The following is a 20362-nucleotide window of genomic DNA, read 5'->3' on the forward strand; positions in this document are numbered from 1 at the left end:
GTGAAGAGTCAACTCACTGGAAAAGACCCTGATGTTGGGAAAGATTGAAGGCAGGAGGAGAAGGGGGTGGCAGAAGATAAAATGTTTAGATAGCATCACTGACTCAACGGACATGAGTTTAAGTAAGCTCCAGGAGATAGTGAAGGACAGGGAAGCCTGTTGTGCTGCCGTGTATGGGGTTGCAAAGAGTCAACACAACTTAGTGACTGAACAACAAATACAACAAATAGTCTCTCAGTTACCTGGATGCCTAAAGAAATACACTGATTTTTAAGATAACTGTACTAAGAGTTCTAAGCACACTAAATTTAACTTTTCTCGATGACTCATAACTTAGTCATCAAGGCTAAATTTTGTTCAGTACACGTGACCCTTATCTGCCACGTTTAAGAGGGAGGATATTTAATAACGTCTTTCCTAGTGGCTCAGATGGTAAAGAATCTGCCTGCAACACAGGAGACCCAGGTTTGATCCCTGGGTCGGGAAGATGCCCTGAAGAAGGGAACGGGTACCCATGCCAGTATTCTTGCCTGAAAAACCCCATGGACGAAGGAGCCTGGAGGGCCCCAATCTATGGAGTCGGAAGACTGAGCGACTAACAATCAATCAGTACTTTATAACGGGCTTCCCAGGTGACACTAGTGGTAAAGACCCCGCCTGTCAATGCAGGAGATGTAAGAGACGCAGTTTTGATCCCTGAGTTTGGAAGATCCCCTGGTTGAGGGTATAGCAACCCACACAAGTAATCTTGCCTGGAGAATCCCATGGACAGAGAAGCCTGGCGGGTTACAGTCCCTGGGGTCAAAAAGAGCTGGGCATGACTGAAGCAACTTAGCATGCATGCACATACAACAGATTAGTGACCAGAGACATAGTAATACGTCTTTGGTTATTGTTGTTCTGTTGCTAAGTCATGTCCAACTGTTGGTGACCCCATGAACTGCAGCACACCAGGCTTCTGTGTCCATCATTATCTCCCCAAGTTTGCTTTTGTTATCCAAACGTTATTCACTGGAGACATTTCAATATTCACTTACATAGCAAATTGCCGGCCAGTTTGTTAGTTTCTGCAAAAACTCCCAGGTCAATGAGACAAAATAAGGGAGCATCCAGGGAACTCATCGTGAAGAAAGTTTTCTCAGGAGCACACAGATGCGGATTCAGTAGGTCTGGGCTGAGGTCTGAAATTCTGCATTTCTAAAAGCTCTCAGGTGATGCTGCTGCTCTTATTTACTTGCTAAATTGTGTCCGACTCTTTGCCACCCCATGGACTGTAGCCCGCCAGGCTCCGTCCATGGGATTTTGCAAGCAAGAAAACTGGGAGTGGTTGCCATTTCCTCCTGCAGGGGAACTTCCGGATTCAGGGATTGAACTCATGTCTCCTGCACTGGCTCCTTCTTTACCGCTGAGCCAGCAGGGAAAGCTGCACTTTGAATCTAGAGAAACCCCAAATGCTGCAGGGATAGGTGGCAATGCCAGGCTTCATCTATACCTCCTGGACCTCCTAGCTCCAGATGCTACTGGGTGTGGGATTCATCAGAAAATATCTGATGAGAATGAGTCTTTCTCTCTCAGAAAATACAGAAGCAGCACAAAAGATTCTGGGTCTCTACCACCTCAGGGTGTCATGGAGGAAGACAGACAATGCGTCCTCTGTTCCTCCTTGGCAAAGCTGGGTGTAGACACCCTCCCCCACCAGCAGCTGTTTCTGGGTGCATCTTCCCACTGTCTGCTTGGTCAGGGGGTCCCAGGCACCCACAGCATGAGCATGAGGGGCAGGAACCTATAATTATCAACCCAATCCCCCTTCTCTAGAAGTTGGGGACGGTGCCCAGCCAACACGTCCTCTCACACTGCTGGTAGCAACAGGAAAAGGATGAGATGGTGACAAAGATATTTTCTTAAACTGTTTACATGCAGACCCTCAGCAGAGGCAGACAGCAATGCTCTCTCACCTCCATGCTCCCTCCCTCCCTCCTGCCTCTGGCACCTGTCACATTTATACAGACTGGTTCCACAAAACACTTTTCAAATGTGCATTTCTTTAATTTTGAAAAATATACACAGGAGAAGCCATGTGTTTTACATAGGAATACACACATTAACAAAGCATTTCTTATAGTTTCCCAAAACTCTATTATATGTCTGAAATTTATAAATTAAATATATCAGAACCTTTTAAGTTAAAATGAGATCCCTGAAACTACCAGATACGCTCGACTTTTTCTCAAAATCAAATGAACAGAGAATGTGAATATGGTTCGTGTTAAATAAGGTTTATTGTTAGCTTTATTGCCTATAGTCTATAAGATGCAACTTTATTGTGCCTTTGCAAACAGAATACATTTCTTAAAAAAAAAAAGATCAAAATTTTCCATACATATAGCTCTATATGATAGATTACAGTGCAACACTATTGTTACATAATTATAGAAATACTATAGAACCCAAGAGCACAGGGTAAGCAAAAGAAATGCAATCCTGAGCCATCTGAAAAAGATGATCTGATGAATCTTTTTAAGTGTAGGTTTAGAAAACATGGAGGAGGGGAAAAAAATACATGCACACTGCAGTCAGGAGCAAAATACATTAAATACCTGTTCAGCGAGACACAGGTGGGGGCAAATGGTGAACTTCAGACACATGCACACTCACTCATTCTCCCGTTTCTTCTCCTGCTACCCTCCCATCCCCGACACATTCACTCCCACCCCTTCCCAAAAGAAAAACATCAGGCACTAAGTCCTAGTGAACCCCACATCTGCCTTGCTGGAGAACATTAAGTGACTGCTAAAATAAGAGTGTAGGTCATCACCCATAACATCAAACAAAGCATGTGCTATAAGCCAATTCCAGCTGTTTCTGCCTCTTTGGAAGTAAACGAAGCATATGCTCACTACAGTTTAAAACTGTAGAGGGAAATGTCTTGAAAATGACACAGTTTTCTCTCCGTATGTCTTGAAGTAAAATCAACAGCAGAAAAACCTGCCCTAAAACTAATTGCCTCATCTGCAATTAAAATACATTTGTCATTCTATTTTTGGTATCTATTCCATTCTCCTTCAATAAGCACAGTTTGTGAAGTTTGTACCTGTTTATGGTAAACACCACTGTGCCGCAAAACGCCTGCCCTCACTGGACGGCCTTACAAAGCACCAATTCTTCTGCGTGTTCTTTGCTAATAACATTCCCTCAAGACCACAGCATTCTAGTGTTCCCAAAGATGATGCAAGTAGAGATAAGTAATGAAAGGTATTTGGTTTGTGTCTTCACCTTACACAGCCTAGCGATGAAGTTAACCAAACATGCCTCCATGCCTTCCCTGAAATTAACCTGAGTCAGCTGACTAAGCAGACTGGCCAGCCTGTCAATCCACTTAATCAGAGATTGAGCTGGAAAACCGGAGGGTTAATGTCTACCAGCAGCTTGCCTTGTGCAGATAAACCAAGAGTTCTTGGTTTTTGCAAAATCTACTGTCCCAGAGGGTGAAATCACCGAGGTGGAAAATAACTCACAGCATACAATATACTGAACTTAAACTGCATAACCCGTGGGACTACTTGGAGAGAAAAAAAAGGATCTTCATTCCCCACATAATGAGATGTGGGTTTTAGTGTGTCCGTATACATCAGCTGCTACAGAAAAATCAGTAAGATTTGCTTCATCACTTTCTTAGGTTCAATCAAATGCTCATACACTCACAAGATACTCATACACCCTATGAATATGAGGTGGCTCTTCTCTTCAAAATTTTAAAAATCAAGAGGCACCAATACCCGTTCATTTATGTATTAGAAGTATCATATAATCACCACTAAAATGACAGAAATGGCATCAGTGATGACTGCACAAAGGAGAAAAAAGATCAAAAGACAACTTTTGCCACCGCACTTGAGTGTGTACTTGAAAGCACAGTGGCTCTAAATCAGAATGTAAGGATCTGATAAGGTTTTATTGGTTTAGCATAGTTCCATGGCCTCTGTCGGAGCCTGGGAAATGGAAATAGTTTCCAAGAGATTTAAGAAATCACTCAGATTCTGTTTTAAATGCACACTGTTATCATTAATCTGACTGTAAAAACCTTGGCTCTATCACAACCTTTTTCAAGAGAAAGCAGAGTGCAATGACTGCACTGACAGTCTCAGTGACGACCTGGTCCTGACACCATTGGGGAAGGTGTTTCTAGAGTTGAAAGGGCAGCATGCTGCATTTCCGTATCTTTGGTTAAGCTCTGGTCTCTTCAAATCCACCTCTTTCCTTCACATTTAGTCACCAGTGAATTTTAAGTCCGTATGTTTAATTATAGAAGGACACAAGACATCATTTGCATGTTAAATTATCAGATCAACAGTTTCAAATTTTTGGCCCTAACCCTGCCCAGTGGGAACCACAAGGACCCTGCATGGGCAAATGCAAAATCAGATGCTTCCATTAAAGCATATTCTAAAGTTTCACGAGCTGCACAGCAAACTGTCAATGGGGCTGCCAACACTGCGAGAGGGACAAAGCAGAGCTTTTTCTGGCTTCTCTTCTTGAAAGGGGCCTAAGCCAGCTGCTGTGGGGTCTGGCTGTCAAAAACACAAACCACTGGCCTCCAGAGCAATGTCAGTAATGTAGGAACCTTACACAAAGCCTCAATATTGTGTGGGTGTTCGAGGTGGAAAGGTGAGAATAAGTTGTAACTAAAACTAAATCTGGCCTAGTGAGCAAAAGGTAAAAAAAAAAATAAAAATAAAAAAGACACTCTGGGTTTAACTGAAAGAAAAAAGATAAATCACTTTTACATCCTCGGCCCACGTGTTGCCTGGAGTTCTCTACCTTCTCCTGGAGTCCGAGGAGCTACTCTCCGCTCTCTTCCTTCACTGCTTTACCAGACAGAGGGTTCCAACAGGAGAGCTGTGGAGTTGAGCCGGAAGTTGGCCAAAGCAGGAAGTCGGGCAAAGCGAGCACTGAGCAGGCCAATCAAGTCCTGGCTCAGCCCCGCAGCATACAGTAACAACCCTCACCGTCAGCCTGACCACACACAGCAACCAAGCAGTCCCCTTCATTTACAAACAGATCCCAGCTCTCCCTGGTAAACATTTCGGGATGAACCATCCAGGCTGGTATATATGACAGCAAATGCTGCCAGTTTCCAATAACTGAGCACCAAATCCGGTATCACCCTCCTCCCCGCCCGCGCAAACGAAGTCAGTCTGCAGTTTAAAATGTGAAGCGTCACGTTTCTCTTTGCTTCCGTGTCGTCTCCTTTCTTCATTTTCTCGTGGAAGTTTTCCTATATTGATAGTCAGTTCTGAGTCAGATGATATAGAGTTGCAAAGTATTTGGTGATTTCCATATGACATTCTCAAAATGAAGTAACTTCATGGGTTTAAGTCAGAATTGCGTCCACAGACGTCTTTTCCTTGTAGTTCATCATACAGAGAAAGACTCTCACGCATGGCTATTTCCGGACAGTGCATTAAATGAAGATACCTCACAAGAGAAACGATCATTATCTGTATCCATCAGAATAATATACAGATTCACAGTCAATGAGATGATACGTTTTGCAGAAGAGAGGCATTGAACAGGATGCTATTCAAATACAAAAAAAACAGCAATAAACATTCTGTGCTACAGAAAATTTGCTAACTTCTAACTTTAAGGACTGAAAGTGATGAGTCTGATAACTGCATCTGAGGACTGGAACATGCTTCTTCCCTTCCAGATACACAATGTTTGATGCTGGTGCACATGTATATATATATGTACACACACATGCACAACACTGTGTCTGCAATGATATACAAATGCAATATACACAGCCAAGTCCTGAAGGCAGATTTCAGAGAAGAGGGCTACCAAGACCAAGAGAGCAAATGTCAACTTAACACTTCTAACATTAAAATTCTGTTTTATTGAACACACTCTTAAAACAAGCATCTCTTGGCAATAAAAGCAAAGAAACAATAGTACTGCTTCCACTGTGTTCTAGTGGAAGACTGGTCACGCCGACCTGCTAATAAATTCATTATGGAATTTTGCAACAGGCAGCCTGCTGGGGCCACCAGCAGAGCTCAGGTGCAGGTCTGCTGACTTCTCAGTGAGAGCTGGAGCAGAGGAAAATATCAGAAAGCAAATTCGCAATTTATCACAGCTTTCTTCCTTAAGCAAAACAAAAACAAAACCCTGCAGATGAGTTTCATAACCACAATTCAGTTTATCAAACTTTTTTTCTGAAGGATTTTCATTGAATTATGTTACATAACAGGAAATAAAACTTCTTCACAAACATTCTCAAGGCTTACAGTTATCAGGAGAATGACAAAAGTAAAAGCAGGAGAACTATTAAACACATGGCAGGAAGGTAAATTTCTGTTTCTGCTCTTAAAAAGTAAAAAAATCACCATATAATTAAGTACAAAAACCTGCATTGAATGACAACTGCTGGTGTATTTACTTGATCAGAAATGAAGACCAAGAATATAATAAAGCCCTATGATAATATCCAACTGGAGCACTCCCCACTGTGTGTACACACTAAGATGTTGGCAAAGTTTCTGGAGCGTTAGCTTATAGAAACATGGGAGTCCTTGGTTAGCTGCATTAAATGGAACGTTCTCTTCTGAAATGCACCCTCGATTCAGTTTCACTTACAAATTGCAAACTAACGTTATTTCTTCAGAAAAATATTTGTTTGGCATCTCCTGGACTTTGTTCCATTGGACAATATGGACATTTTAATCTAAAGACAAGAAAGAAAACATTGAATCAAGAAACAGGATCAGCACTGAGCATTCAATTTTTATCTAGTTACAGAGTATCTTGTAACAATCACACTCACAGATATGCTTGTTTGTGCACATAACTGTGCTCTCCCTGAATAGAACAGCTATGCTTTGAAGAGTTAAAAATAAACACCATCCAAACCAGACCCTAAATTGCAAGGCTCTTCTTCAGTGGCAATCAGTGAAAAGTATTTTGAAAACAAAGACAACTGTTGTGAAAATTGCTTTTGGGGTTTCAGAAGCAAATTCAATTTTTTTTTTTCCTCCAAGGTTTAGCTTGCACCTATCTCAGAATGACTTTCAGATGTACTGGTGTCACAATCCCCATACATGCAGCAAAACTGATGCCAGCTGCTAGGCCTACACGGCACGCAGCCAACCCAGAGTGGCCTACATGCACGTGGTGGCACACGACATGCTGTGGTGGCATCAGAAACCAGCATGGTCTGAACCAAGTTGCCATCCACCTGCACTCGGCTGCTGAGAAGGACACAAACAGCTTCAGGGCCTTTTCTTCAAAGAAAAGGCTTCACTGTAAAGGGTCTGAAATGAACTCCAATGAGAAATTCTTTAGCTGCCTATGCTAGAAATAGAGTTTCGAAACTGTTTTTTTAAATCTACTTAATAAATTCTTGAACAAATTTCTCAGTCTTTAGACTGAGAAAAGATCACATACCACGCACTAAATAAGTAAATCTATATATTTCTAAACTCTAGCTATGTTTACTTATCCTTATTATTTATTGTCCCAACAAGTTCCACATATATATATTACTAACATTTAAAAAGTCAAGACACTTACTTGCTACCATTAAACATTTTATTCAGGGCATCTCTTGATATAATATGACCACAGACCAATTTCATGGGTGGATTGTTATCTGTTGTTTGCTGACGAAGAATAGGACAGGCAAATATTGAGTGATACCAGCACTTTTTACCAAGGTCCACTTCAATCTGTTTTTAAAAAGGTAAAGGACTCAAGTTATATTTCAGGAAACCATCCACATGCCAGTATGCACTCTGCAGCAAAGAACATTCATCAAACCTGCTCATACGAAGGTAACTTTTTACAGCACCCTTCTAAACTAACTCAAAGATGGACAGTCTTAGGGACTCAAAGTATTACCTCATCATTCTAAATCAACCTTCAAAATTATTTATAACACGATATAGCAAACCAAATTCTAATGCCTGAAAGCAAAGGTCAAGGGCAAGGCAATACTCTGGAAGTCAAACACTCTTAACACTCTGAAACGTTTCCTTGGAAAGCCCCTTCCAGACCTGGATCACCCTGGAGAGCCAGGGCAGAAAGTACACACTTCTCAGATTTACAAGTGCTGGCAGTCAACTTTCTGCTGAGTCCAGTCAACTCTCTGCTGAGTCCCTCTTCAAGACTGCCCTCACCTGAAGGACTCATCAAGATGTACGAAAGAGACACCAAGGGACTTCCCTGGCAGTCCAGTGTTTAGAGCTCGTGCCTCCACTGCCAGGGCAGGGGTTTGATCCTTGGTCAGTGAACTAAGATCCCACACGCTGCATGACATGGCCAAATAAATAAACTCACCAGAAATGCTGATGGTTTTCACAACACACTGATACAATTCAGTGTGCTAATTCATTAAAGGCAGACTAAATATTGCTTATTGCTGTGTGGGCTTTAGATCTGGGTTTCCCGTGTTCTGTATGCAACTTCCAGAGAAACCACCTGAAACAAGGGCTTCAAACTAAATTTCAGCCGGAGAGTTCACACCCCATCCATCTGCGCCCACAGCACTCTACCGGCTCGCTCTCTCTGCAGTGAGCAGAACAAAAGCTATGAGATCGCCGTAGCATAGTGGTTAGCATGGGACAGAGGCTTCATAAACAGCAGTTCCTTCTGTTTTCTCTTCTTCTAAATCTCAAATGGCTATCAACAGAAAAGTCTATCTTGCCCAGATTCTTCCAAGAAAGTTGGCAGAGTGTAACAATGATCCCGAGATAAAATAACCAGATCATTCTCCCCAACCCCCAACTGCTTTATTTTGACACACAGGCGCCGGGTGAATTCAGATTTCGGTGCGCTCTGTTCTAGGGTGCAAGCGCCAGACACTGACAATACAACTGGGAAAGTGCCAGGTTTTCAGAGGCACCTGCCTCAGCAAAGCGAGGGGAGGCTCGAGTTCTTCACACTCGTTTCAACGAGCAGCTGCCACGCGGGGCACTGCTTGTGTCCTGACCACACTCAGGACTGGGCGTGCACCTGTGCCTTTCATCAGAACTGGTCTCTGAGAAGTGGGGCAACCAACTGACAGTTATCAGCTGGAATTACAAGGGAACTGCAGATAAACCTGTACACAGAGGTGGTAGGAGAAAAGCGAAAAGCTAAATACATATTTTTGGCCTTTGGGATCCGTGACCAGGTCAGGCAGGAATGAGAATTCCTGTCAAAGATCCAGTGCCTACTGTCAGAGGCCTGGTGGAAAAACACAAACACACACACACACACACACACACACACACACACGATGACCTATGTTATGCTTCCATGTCATAACTCCTATGGCAACAAAACCTAACTACCTACTGTGTGTTCCATATTATTCTAAGCATTCCTCTGTTATCTCTATCTAGCCTTTAACAGCCCCATAAAGAGAAGGATGGTCCCATTTTAGAGATGGACAAACTACCACTCTGAGGAGAGAGAGAGCTGGCAAGTGACTAGAGTAGATGCTGACCTTCCAGACACCCTGAAAGGTAGTACAGGGTGGAGCACAGGAGTGAGGCACTCTGTGCTCCAGGAAAACTGGTGCAACACGTCTTCAGATAGTCAAGTATTTTCAGAAACTGATATTCTGAGCCCAATCCTTGCATCTCCTCATATCTATCTAAGGTGCTGTCTCCTAGGCTGTGGTCCTCATTCTGTCTCCAATAAAACTTAACTCACAACTCTCATACATTTTTTTGAAGTCGACAGCACTTAGAACACCGCTCATGCCTCAGTATATCCACCCTTCCCCCTTCTGACCTATTCCTTCACTAGCTGTCGCTGCTGCTATAAATCAAAATGGTAAGAAAACTCCAATGCCTCCAAAATGTACCTATGGCTCAGATAGTAAAGAATCTGCCTGCAATACAGGAGACTAGGATTCGAACTCTGGGTGGGGAAGATCCCCCAGAGAAGGGAATGGCAACCCTCTCCAGTATTCTTGCCTGGAGAATTCCATAGACAGAGGTGCTTGGCAGGCTACAGTCCACGGAGTCACAAAGAGTCAGACACGACTGAGTGGCTAACACTACTACCTACCCTGCTTTTACTGTTTAATCATGTCTCTGTACAGATAAAAGAATCCCTGTCAAATGGCTACAATAAAATTTCCTGATTAAAAGGCAAAATAAGCATTTAAAATCCATCGCATCCACGTTCTTCTCTTGATGGGAGAGGTAATAACCAATAGGAAATGGCACTCACAGGTAATTCATCTTTCTGGTTCCAAACGCCAGTACACTGCCTCTGTTCGATCACAGCTTTGATGTTAATTAAAGCTGGCAGCGCCACACAACCTGCTGAGAAACTGGAGGGCAGAAAAGGAAATGTTAAAGCCAGACCAGGTGGCAGAAAGCTTGGTCCCAGGCAACACCAATTCCTCCAGCCTGCATGCTGTGTGCAGAGGGTCCCATTGGATTCTAGGTATGATAAAGCCATCTGTTTTGCTGAAGTAGTGTGTGCGCACATACATGTGTGCACATGTCCACACATGCACATTCTTTTTTTTCTTTCAAGCGTAGGAGAAGGAGAGTGGATTTCTTTGCCAGGCAAAGGGGAAACAGCAGGCTAGTGCCTCAGGAACTGTGGCCCCCCACACAGAATTCTTAGCATTAATGACACTCTGAAACGTTTCCTTGCACAGCCCCTTCCAGACCTGGATCACCCTGGAGAGCCAGGGCAGAAAGTACACACTTCTCAGATTTACAAGTGCTGGCGGTCAACTTTCTGCTGAGTCCAGTCAACTCTCTGCTGAGTCCCTCTTTAAGACTGCCCTCACCTGAAGGAAGCGACCTGACCAGGGTCACATTCTAAAACAGCTCCGCCTGATCACACAGAAGTTGTCCCAACTGGGATGACCCTACCGGCCACTGCAGCTCCAGAGTGCCGCAGGGGTGGGCTGAGGCCTCTGGTGACAGAGTTCAGAGTTCAGCCTGATCCTGCTGCTCTCGCTCCCTGCAGGCGGTGATCCCAGTAAACCTCCTGCACGTCTGTCTCCCCCCACTTCAAGTCTGTCCCAGGGAACCCGACCCTGCAGCCCCACAGCATGTTAAAGTGAACTGCACTGTCTCCTACGTAGGACTCTGACCCCTGTGAACACAGGCTGCCCCGATTCATCTCTGTGTCCCACACAATGCCTGGACAGAGCAGGGATTCAAAACACTAGAGGAATCAAACGAATCGAAGAGCTGCAAGAGTCAGTTCTTGAAACAGGTTCTTAAACCTTTTGATCTCAGGAATGCTTTACAGGTTGAAACATTAAGGATCTCAAAGGGTGTTTGGTTTTGTGGGTTCCATCATTATTTATTGTATTACAAAGTAAAATTGGGAAATGTTTAAAATTTAAATGTTGAAAATAATAAATATATTACATGTGATAGATAACACTCTCACAAAAAATAACTATATTTTCCAAGCCAAAAATAACCTTGTGAGAAGAGCAGCACTGTTCTCTGTTTTTGCATATCTTTCTAACCTCCAGTTTAACAGAAGACAACTGGATTCTTATACCCTCCTCTGCATTGTCTGTTGCAATGTATTCTTTCCGTTGAAGTGGAAAAAAAATCCAGCCTCACACAGATATGTAGCACTTTAATTGCCTTTTCATATAATTGTGGATCTTCTTCTTTAATGTCTCACTGAAACACCACAAAGTAGCAGTCTGTTAAAAAGGTGAGCTGCAAAGTGGAATCTGAATCCTTGCTGTTACGTCGAGTATTTTTTGTACTCTGCTCTACTAAAACCCAGTGGTCTTGAACTCTGAATGAATCCTTGACTCATGCGTGATTTTGTAAGATCATACTGCTCTTCTAAGAGCTAGCACGTTTTATTATACATCGAAAAATTAAAATTATTATCACCACCAATTTCATCAGAAATGTCTTTAAGCACTGGGAAGCTGTCAAGCTCACAATGCTGGGTTCAAGTTTCCCCAAATTTCTATTTTAGCTTAAAAATTCCATCACTGTGGCAAAAGACACCACCAGTTGCTTTCCCTGACATGAGAGGCCTACTTCATTCATCTGAATAGATGTCTGCCAAAAGGCTGAGTGTGAGTAACTGTAGTGTTTCAGTGGATTTTCAAGTAAAAACTGTGTTCCAGGAAAAAGCAACTAGTCCTTGAGCTCATAATTCAAACATGGAGTTTACTGAACCCACCATGTGAACAAAGTGGGAAAGGCTCTCAGAGACCCCCAAAGGATCACAGACTCAAAGGATCACACTCTGCTAACTGCTCCTCTAAAACTGTCGCCAAGTGTGATGATCTCCTGAAATACCAACTATACTCTTCTTGAGAAAGACAAACGTTCTCTCAGCTTTAAACATCAAGAACCAGACCACAAATTAAGCAGAACTGATCAATGTGATGAACGTTTCAAAAAGAGACAGGACACGTATATACAATAGAATAGTACTCAGCTATTAAAAAGCACAAAATTGTGCTATCTGCAGAGACACGGATGGACCTAAAGACTGTCACACAGAGTGAATTAAGCAAGTCAGAAAAACAAATATTGTATATATAATGGATGATATATATAATATATATTATTTATATATATTATATATAATTTATAACATATATATGTAATTATATATAATATATACTATGTATATAACGTACACATGTGGAATCTAGAAAAATGGTAGAGATGAGCTTATCTGCAAAGTATTTCCAAATAAGAGTCACAGGTGTAGAGACCAAACTTATGGATAAGGGGGATAAGGGGGGAAGGGGGGGATGGGATGGACTGGGATCAACATATACATGCTACTACGTAAAAATAGTTAACAAACGAGAACCAACTATAGCGCACAGCGAACCCTCAAAAATAAACAAAAACTAGACCGGACAGTGTGCATACCTGACACTGAGTGGGGACTCCACGGAGAGCCCCAGGAGGGCACAGGCATCCCGGGTGAAGATGTCACAGATGTCAGCCCACTGGTTTGCATCAAGCAGGTGAACATACGGTGAGTTCTCAATCCCTTGTCTCAGGTACACGAGGCTCCCCATCAAGACCTGAATGTCTAAACAGAAGCAGCAGCAATTTGGAGGTGTGGATGCTCACACTTGAAACAAGAGTTTGCAAGTTATACACTGAAAAAGGCAAGAATTTCCCCAGTGGACAGAGCATAAAAATAACTTATTAACAATGTCTTTTAAAATTCTGGTCCTTAAGCTTGCTGTCTTTTAAAGAAGCAGCGCAGAGGAAAACAAGAAAAGGAAAGCACTAAATATTGAATGTATAATTATTTTATTCTTACAGCACAGTGTGATTACCATTATCTGGAGGAGTAACCACTGTGTCGTAAGTGGGGCCATTACCATCTTTGGCTGTGAAACCAGCCAGCCCCACACTGATCCCTGGGGCTCAGTGCTGCCACCCTGGTGCGCCTTCAGACGTCTGGCTGTGTGACAACAGCAGCACAGGAGGTGGCGGGGCGAGTGGTGGAGCAAGAACACACCTTATTTCCTCTTAGTTTAACAGCATCCTCCAAAATGTAAGGTTTCTTTCTGGCTTTTCAATTAAGAGACTTTCTGTTTTTAAGCCTTGCCGCATGGCTTGTAGAATCTTAGTTTCCCAACTAGGATTGAACCTGGGGCCCTTGGCAGTGAGAGCACAGAGTCCTAACCACTGGACTTTCGGGGAATTCCCTCAATCAAGAGGCTTTAGTATTTTACTTCTGTTCTAGAGCCAGTCAAGAGCTTTTTAATTAAGTGATTATCATCTACAATTGTTTCAGTTTCTTAGCAAATACATGTTACATCTACTTAAGACAAACAAATTCCAGTGGCAGCTTTAGCCCTGTTTCAACCATTAAAACCCTCAGACTCTAGACTCACCTTTTTGATGATTTAGAGCAAATGGCTGAAAATTTTTAGCATACTGCAATGCCTCTCGCTGATTTGTAGTTCCACCCATTAACAAGCTAATAAAATAGAGTCTGTGTAGCTTAAATTCCAAGGAGCTGTTTTGGGCTATGAGCATTTCTCGGTTTGATACTGCCCATCTGAAGAAAAAGCAAAAAATGATTCAACAGTAATAAAAAGCACAGGCATGTATGTTAAAAGTGGTTTGAAACCTAACAACAGAAGTGTGTTTAGTCTGCCATCTTGTGGAAGTTGGTGGTAACATCAACCCTTAGGACCAGAGGCTTTGTAAAGAAAATAAACTATACCAAAAGATGCTCTGCAGCCAGTGAAAGAAAGAAAAACATTAAATTAGATGACAATTACTATTTAATAAGGTTTTACATCAAGACAAGATCGATTCTGACATATTTGGAACTGTACAAGGCCACACGTTGAAGCCCACGTCACTCATGAGATTCACTACCGGCTGCCTAGATCCACTACTCGTCCTGTTAAAACTGTTATGTTTATAAATGTATCAGAAGATTCTGAAGGAGAATCATCTATGTTTAAATTTTCAATGAAAAGGAAACCCAAAAAAGAGGGGATATGTGTATACATATAGTGGGTTCACTTTGCTGAACAGCAGAAACTAACACGACATTGCACTGCTGCAAGATTCTGTGCTACTTGCTTTTAGATTAAAAATAGTCAACATAGGTATTTACCCTCAAGATGCGTTTGATCTAAGCAGGCAGATAAAGCTATAAAAATACCATGTAGTGTGTTCAGTGCCAGAAAGGTCTGTACCAACACTGCTAATAAGAGAAGGAACAATACAGCAGCTCTGAATGATCCAAAGTTCAGTGACATCAGCCTCTGAAGTACAAAAAGTTGGAATTACTATCTTGAGCCGGGACTACCAGTTAAAGGTGAGCGCTAAAGCAGAAAAGTCTATCAGCCAGCTGTTAAAATCAAATTTGCAAGCAAGTGGTAAGAAACACTGCTTTATTTCTCTAAACATATTGACATGTAGAAGATGTCAAGTATCACATTCTTCTCTAATCTGATCTTCAGTTAGACATTCCCCATTTAACCCAATTCACCAAGGACCCTCAGAATCTAAACTGAGCTACTCTACTATTGAGTTGGCCAATATGTTTGTTCGGGTGTTTCCATTAAGATGCTACGGAAATCTCAAATGAACTTATGGGTCAACCCAATACGAGAGTAAAATGTTTCAAGTTACTTGTAATGAATCAGTTGACTGGCATTAGACTTCACAGACAGCACTTTCACTGGATCCTGTATGTGTGCTTGTTGCTCAGTCACGTCCGACTCTCTTCGACCTACTGGACTATAGCCCTCCAGACTCCTCTGTCCATGGGATTTCCCAGGTAAGAATACTGGAGTGAGTAGCCATCCCTTTCTCCAGAGCATCTTCCCCACCCAGGGATGGAACCCAGGTCTCCTGCATTGCAGGAAGATTCTTTACGTCTGAGCCACCAGAGAAGCCCTCACTGGATCCTATCCTTCCCCAAAGGACTGCAAATCCATATATCAATACTCTAATCAATCTGCTGATGCAGCCGCATCTTAGAGTCTAATCATGAAGCTCCTCTGACCTCAAAATCAAAGTAATTTTTAAAAATAGTAATCACTTGGATCTTGGAAATATTTACTTAAATTTAAGTAAGCCTTGGATCCTTAACTGGCACTAAGGTTAATGCAGTCCAATTGTAACACCAAGGCAGATTCTTAACCACTAGACCACCAGGGAAGTCCCCAGAATGGCAAGGTTTTATGGGTTTTTGTTTGTTTGTTTTTACAGTCTTCAATCCAAAGTAGAAGTAAATGCTCCATCATTTAAACCACAAGCAGCTTTCTGTTCCTAGTGCAACTTACATTAAAAGGTGTTGAAGCAACTTCAACTTGGTTTTTACCTTCATAGGACTTTAATATTTATTTATTTGGCTGTACCGGATCTTAGTTGTGGCATGCAGGATCTTTAGTTGCTGGATGTGGGATCAAGTGCCCTGACCAGGGACTGAACCCAGGTCCCTTGCACTGGAAGCATGGAATATTAGCCACTGCACCACCAGGGAAGTCCCCATAGGACTTTTCAATATGCCTCATACCACAGCTTCCTGTAAGTCTAGCTCTCATCCCAGCTTTCCCTTGCTGTCATCATTTTCAAATCATCCTCAATGCATTCAATTTCACCTCTAGTAATTCATCTTTGTTGTCCAAGCCTGTCTTTCAATGATCCCTTTCTGTAATATGTCACGTGGGCTTATTACCAGGAGGTGAGGAGGCAACAGAGCCACACACTTGCTGTCTGAGGGTGAACTGAGTAACAGATATGCTGTGACCAAGCACCAAGAGACTAAAGAGCAGTGACGTGACTGGCCGTGACCATGCTGCACATCTGTTATTTATGTTGTGATCCACGACTGAAAAGCTGGCAGAGAAGTTTGTATTTTATGTACCTACTCGCAATATACCATGGTGACTGAAATCTGAACTGTGTTGCTGAGGAACTCGTGTTATCTCACTAAACTGTGAAATTTGGGCATACTGGGAATTGTGCAGTGAGAATTGCCCATAGGTTCGGTCGAGAAAAGAAATAGGAGAGAAAAAAAATAAGGATTTTGGAGGCAAGAGGTTACTTTATAAAGACAAAGATAGCCTGGAGTGGTACAAAGAACAAAGAAGTTTGAGGAACTGGGTCTACCACCACTGAGGTCTCTGCCCCATCCATTCTTCTTTCTGGGAGGAGGGGAGGCTGAAAAACCCAGAGGGCAGGTTATGCATCATAGGGAAGGAGAAAACAGAGTGGTGGGCCAATAGGGGGAGCTGGAGGCATTTGTGATGTGGTGTGAAGAATCAAAGGAGGAAATTAAGAGGGCTGCTGAGAACAGAATGGAGGTAGAGAGAAGTGCACGCCAAGAAAAACATGCAAACATATTCAGACAACCTGATGCAGCAACCTGCATCACCATCAGCAGTGCCGAGTTTAGGTGGAGCAGAGCTGGTCTGGCAAGAACGCTTGTTCCTTCCATGAAATGAGAAGCCATGGTCCCTTCTCCCAGTGTAGGGAGCAGTTGTATTTCTACAAAAGTACAATGGAACAAACTGAGTAGCTGAGAATAGAATAGAGAATAGAGCCTGAAAAATTCAAGGCCCAGGCTCAATTACCACATTTTCTGTAAGTTTCCTAATAATCTCTTCGTCCCCTGAACTCTAGATGTTTTTTATTCGAACCTCTCACAATCCACTTGGGAGGATGGTCTCTTAAGGCAGGGGTTCTGCCTTGCTCAGCTCGGCACCCCCTACTTTGAAGGGGCACAAGACAGAGCAGGTCAGTAGAGCCAAATGTCGTTGTTAGTTGTTAAGTCGTGTCCGGCTCTTTGCGACCCATGGACTATAGCCTGCCAGGCTCCTCTGTCCATGGGATTTCCCAGGCAAAACTACTGGAGTGGGTTGCCATTTCCTTCTCCAAACATGCATGGATTTAAATGCTGGCTCCGTGGTGTGAATCGTGGTGATCTGTTACTTAATGCACTCACATCCGTTTCCTTACTATAAAATGGGGGCAACTCATTGTGTTATGAGCATCAAATGACGGGGCAAGTTAAAGCAGTGAGCCCAGAGACTGGCACAAATCGACAATCATCAGCTACTTAATATGTGTTTACTGAATAGATAAGCATAATATTCTCTAAAATCATTAATTAAAAAGTGACAATCTAAAAGTTACTTGGGCACTTCCATATAATACTCAGTGTTACTTTGATTTTTCTAAAAACAACTCTCTGGGAATCAGCATGTACCAGCTAACTCCCTTCAAAAATTTTTGAAGTTTTCTCCACTAGAAGTTCACACTGAATATGTGGGTGTTTGATTCACTGAGCAGGAGTAAGGGGTAGAAGGGAGTCACCACCTTAATTAACCTGAAAATCATCAAATCCAAAAACAATGAAGCACATGAAACTACAAAAGCACAAAACTACAATCGGCACCAAAAACTACTTGTCCACACAGCTCCGGAGACACACGACGAAAGACAAAAAAAAAGTTAATAAAGGAATGGGGTGCTGTATTCTGGTTCATGGCACTTCTGGCAGAAGATTTCTGATCTTTCATTTTTTAAAACACTAACACCCACTACACTATAACCAGCTTCCCTGGTGGCTCAGATGGTAAAGAATCTGCCTGCAACGCAGGAGACTGGGGTTTGATCCCTGGGTCAGGAAGACCCCCGGGAAAAGGGAATGGCTACCCACTCCGGTATTCTTTCCAGGAGAATTCTATGGACAGAGGAGCGCAAAGAGTCGGACACGACTGAGCGACTAATGTTAACACACAAATACACACACGCACGCACACTATGAGCAGCAAGGTAAATGTCAACATTCAGGTAAATTATTAGCTTTACTGTAGTTTCTAAAAAAAAAAAAAAAAAAAAATCTGCTTCCAAATCTCCCAGTGTTCACCACAAGAGCACCGCCCGCTGTGGAACCATTCCGGGTTTAGAGAAACACTGCAAACCAAACAAAATGACACCCAGTAAGGTCACCTATGTCACAGTTCTGGTTCACTGTAGCGCTAATAAGGAGACCTTCTGGGCCTCGTTCATAAAAAGACCCCAAAACAACACCACTTAATTAGGTGATGAAGTCAGAGGCAACCCACGTCCACACAATTATCATAGAGAAACGGGAAGTGTTCGTTATCTTCACTGTCAGGCCTCCAAAGGGACTTGGCCCATTGTTCGTTCCATGTTTAGCATTTCCTTATTATTCCAAAAACAATTAAAACAAGATTCCACCTTCAAGCTAGCTGTTCTTTTCCAGGACTAACTGACAGCACTGGTCTGCTTCCCTCTCTCCTCCCACCATCCTGCCGGCCTGGGTTGGTTTCTGTTTCTGGTTGGTGTTGTTCAGCTGCTAAGTTGTCTCTGACTCTTTCCAACTCCATGGGCTGCAGCATGCCAGGCTTCCTTGTCCCTCACTATCTCCCTGAGTTTGCTCACACTCATGTCCACTGAGCCAGTGATGCCATCCAACCATCTCATCCTCCTGCCCTCAATCTTTCCCAGCATCAGAGTCTTTTCCAATGAAAAATGCCTCTTGCCAGTTCCTACGGCACATTCCACTACGATCTTTCACAGCATTTTTTTTTCCTTTTGAGCTTTTTATTTTGTACTGGGGTAGAGCTAATTAACAATGCTGTGATAGTTTCAGATGAACAGTGAAAGGAATCAGCCATACATACACATGTATCCATTCTCCCCCAAATCTCCTCCCATCCAGGCTGCCACATAACATTGAGCAGAGTTCCATGTGCTGTACAATAGGTCGTTGTTGGTTATCCATTTTAAATATAGCAGTGCGTACACGTCCATCCCAAACTCACTAACTATCCCTCCCCTTCAGCAACCGTAAGTTCATTCTCTAAGTCTCACAGCATTTTTTAAAAGGTTCAAAAATATCTTCTTTTTCTATCTATGTTGGGGCTATCTTCCTGGGGGTAAAAGCAGAAGGTCAGGGAAATGAGTGGCAGGCGTTACTCCACAGGGGTAGACTTGGCTGAATGTTACTGGTGACCAAAATCAAGGGCTTAAAAAATTCAGAGATTGGAAAAAAACAAAGTTCAGCCCAGAACAGTGAGGAACCCTATCATTTTGCTTTAGGATAGCTAAACATTTCATTTCTGAGGTTACCGGCAAATGGTAACTCCTCAGATATGAGTTGAATCCATCACTGGAACTACTAACATTTCACTCATCTCAGAGCTGGTGTGAATCTCTGTCCTTCTTATATGCTATTTAAGAAACCACACAAAGGGCAGTGATTCACATTAGAACCTCTTTAAACCACCACATTCACACTTAACTTTTACATGAGGGTCTTAGTCACGCAGAGTGTGGTGGGCATGCCTAACAGATGTCATGTGTGGCCAGCATGTTGGACAGTACAGTTCTCCAGACGGGTGATTTTTTTAATAAAGTACATATTTAAGTATGTACTTTATTTATTTAAGTATTTATTTATGACATTGCCTTATTTAATGCTAATTTCCCACCACAAAACCAAGTGTTTGATAAGCCTAAATTAATAACACATCAGCATTGTATAAGAACAAATTCCAGAGTCTCCCTTAGCTCCCCTCCTGGCCTAGTTCAGCTCCTTATCCTTTTTAAACACTTCCTCTCAGGGATATTTTATTTCAATTTTCCCTTCTTTTGAAAAGAAAATTCTCAGTTTCTCTGTAGTCATGGTTTGCCCACTTGTTTCCAATAATCCTCAAGTCCTTGGTGACGATGCATCCAGATAAGAGATGGCCATGTCTCTTCTTCCTCCTGAGAAGCACTGACTGTCCTTGCAACTTCATGCAAACTTTGGCCAGACAACAGAAAATGATGTCCTCACACCAGATTTTTTTTTTTTCCCCTTTTGGCCTTTACATTCCATTGACCTTTCTTCT

General features: G+C 42.5%; 1 protein-coding gene across 3 annotated transcripts in view; it reads right to left on the bottom strand.

The window, feature by feature from the left end:
• Window positions 1–2255: 2255 nt before the first annotated feature.
• The window catches only part of RMND5A (required for meiotic nuclear division 5 homolog A), a 60517-nt gene continuing 42410 nt past the window's right edge, over window positions 2256–20362 (bottom strand). Inside the window, exons 5-10 of one of the 3 annotated variants that reach the window (XM_005212778.5) lie at window positions 13865–14031; window positions 12882–13047; window positions 10222–10324; window positions 7573–7727; window positions 6640–6727; window positions 2256–5577 (exon numbers count right to left, since the gene is read on the bottom strand). In XM_005212778.5, the coding sequence (XP_005212835.1) occupies window positions 6664–6727; window positions 7573–7727; window positions 10222–10324; window positions 12882–13047; window positions 13865–14031 (655 nt within the window). In that variant the 3' untranslated portion in view covers window positions 2256–5577; window positions 6640–6663. Of the gene's footprint in view, window positions 6728–7572; window positions 7728–10221; window positions 10325–12881; window positions 13048–13864; window positions 14032–20362 lie in introns of all 3 variants that reach the window. The other 2 variants (XM_010810057.4, NM_001205832.1) reach the window with 2 other exon arrangements.

This window comes from Bos taurus, chromosome 11, assembly GCF_002263795.3.
Source record: "Bos taurus isolate L1 Dominette 01449 registration number 42190680 breed Hereford chromosome 11, ARS-UCD2.0, whole genome shotgun sequence".
NCBI lineage: Eukaryota > Metazoa > Chordata > Mammalia > Artiodactyla > Bovidae > Bos > Bos taurus.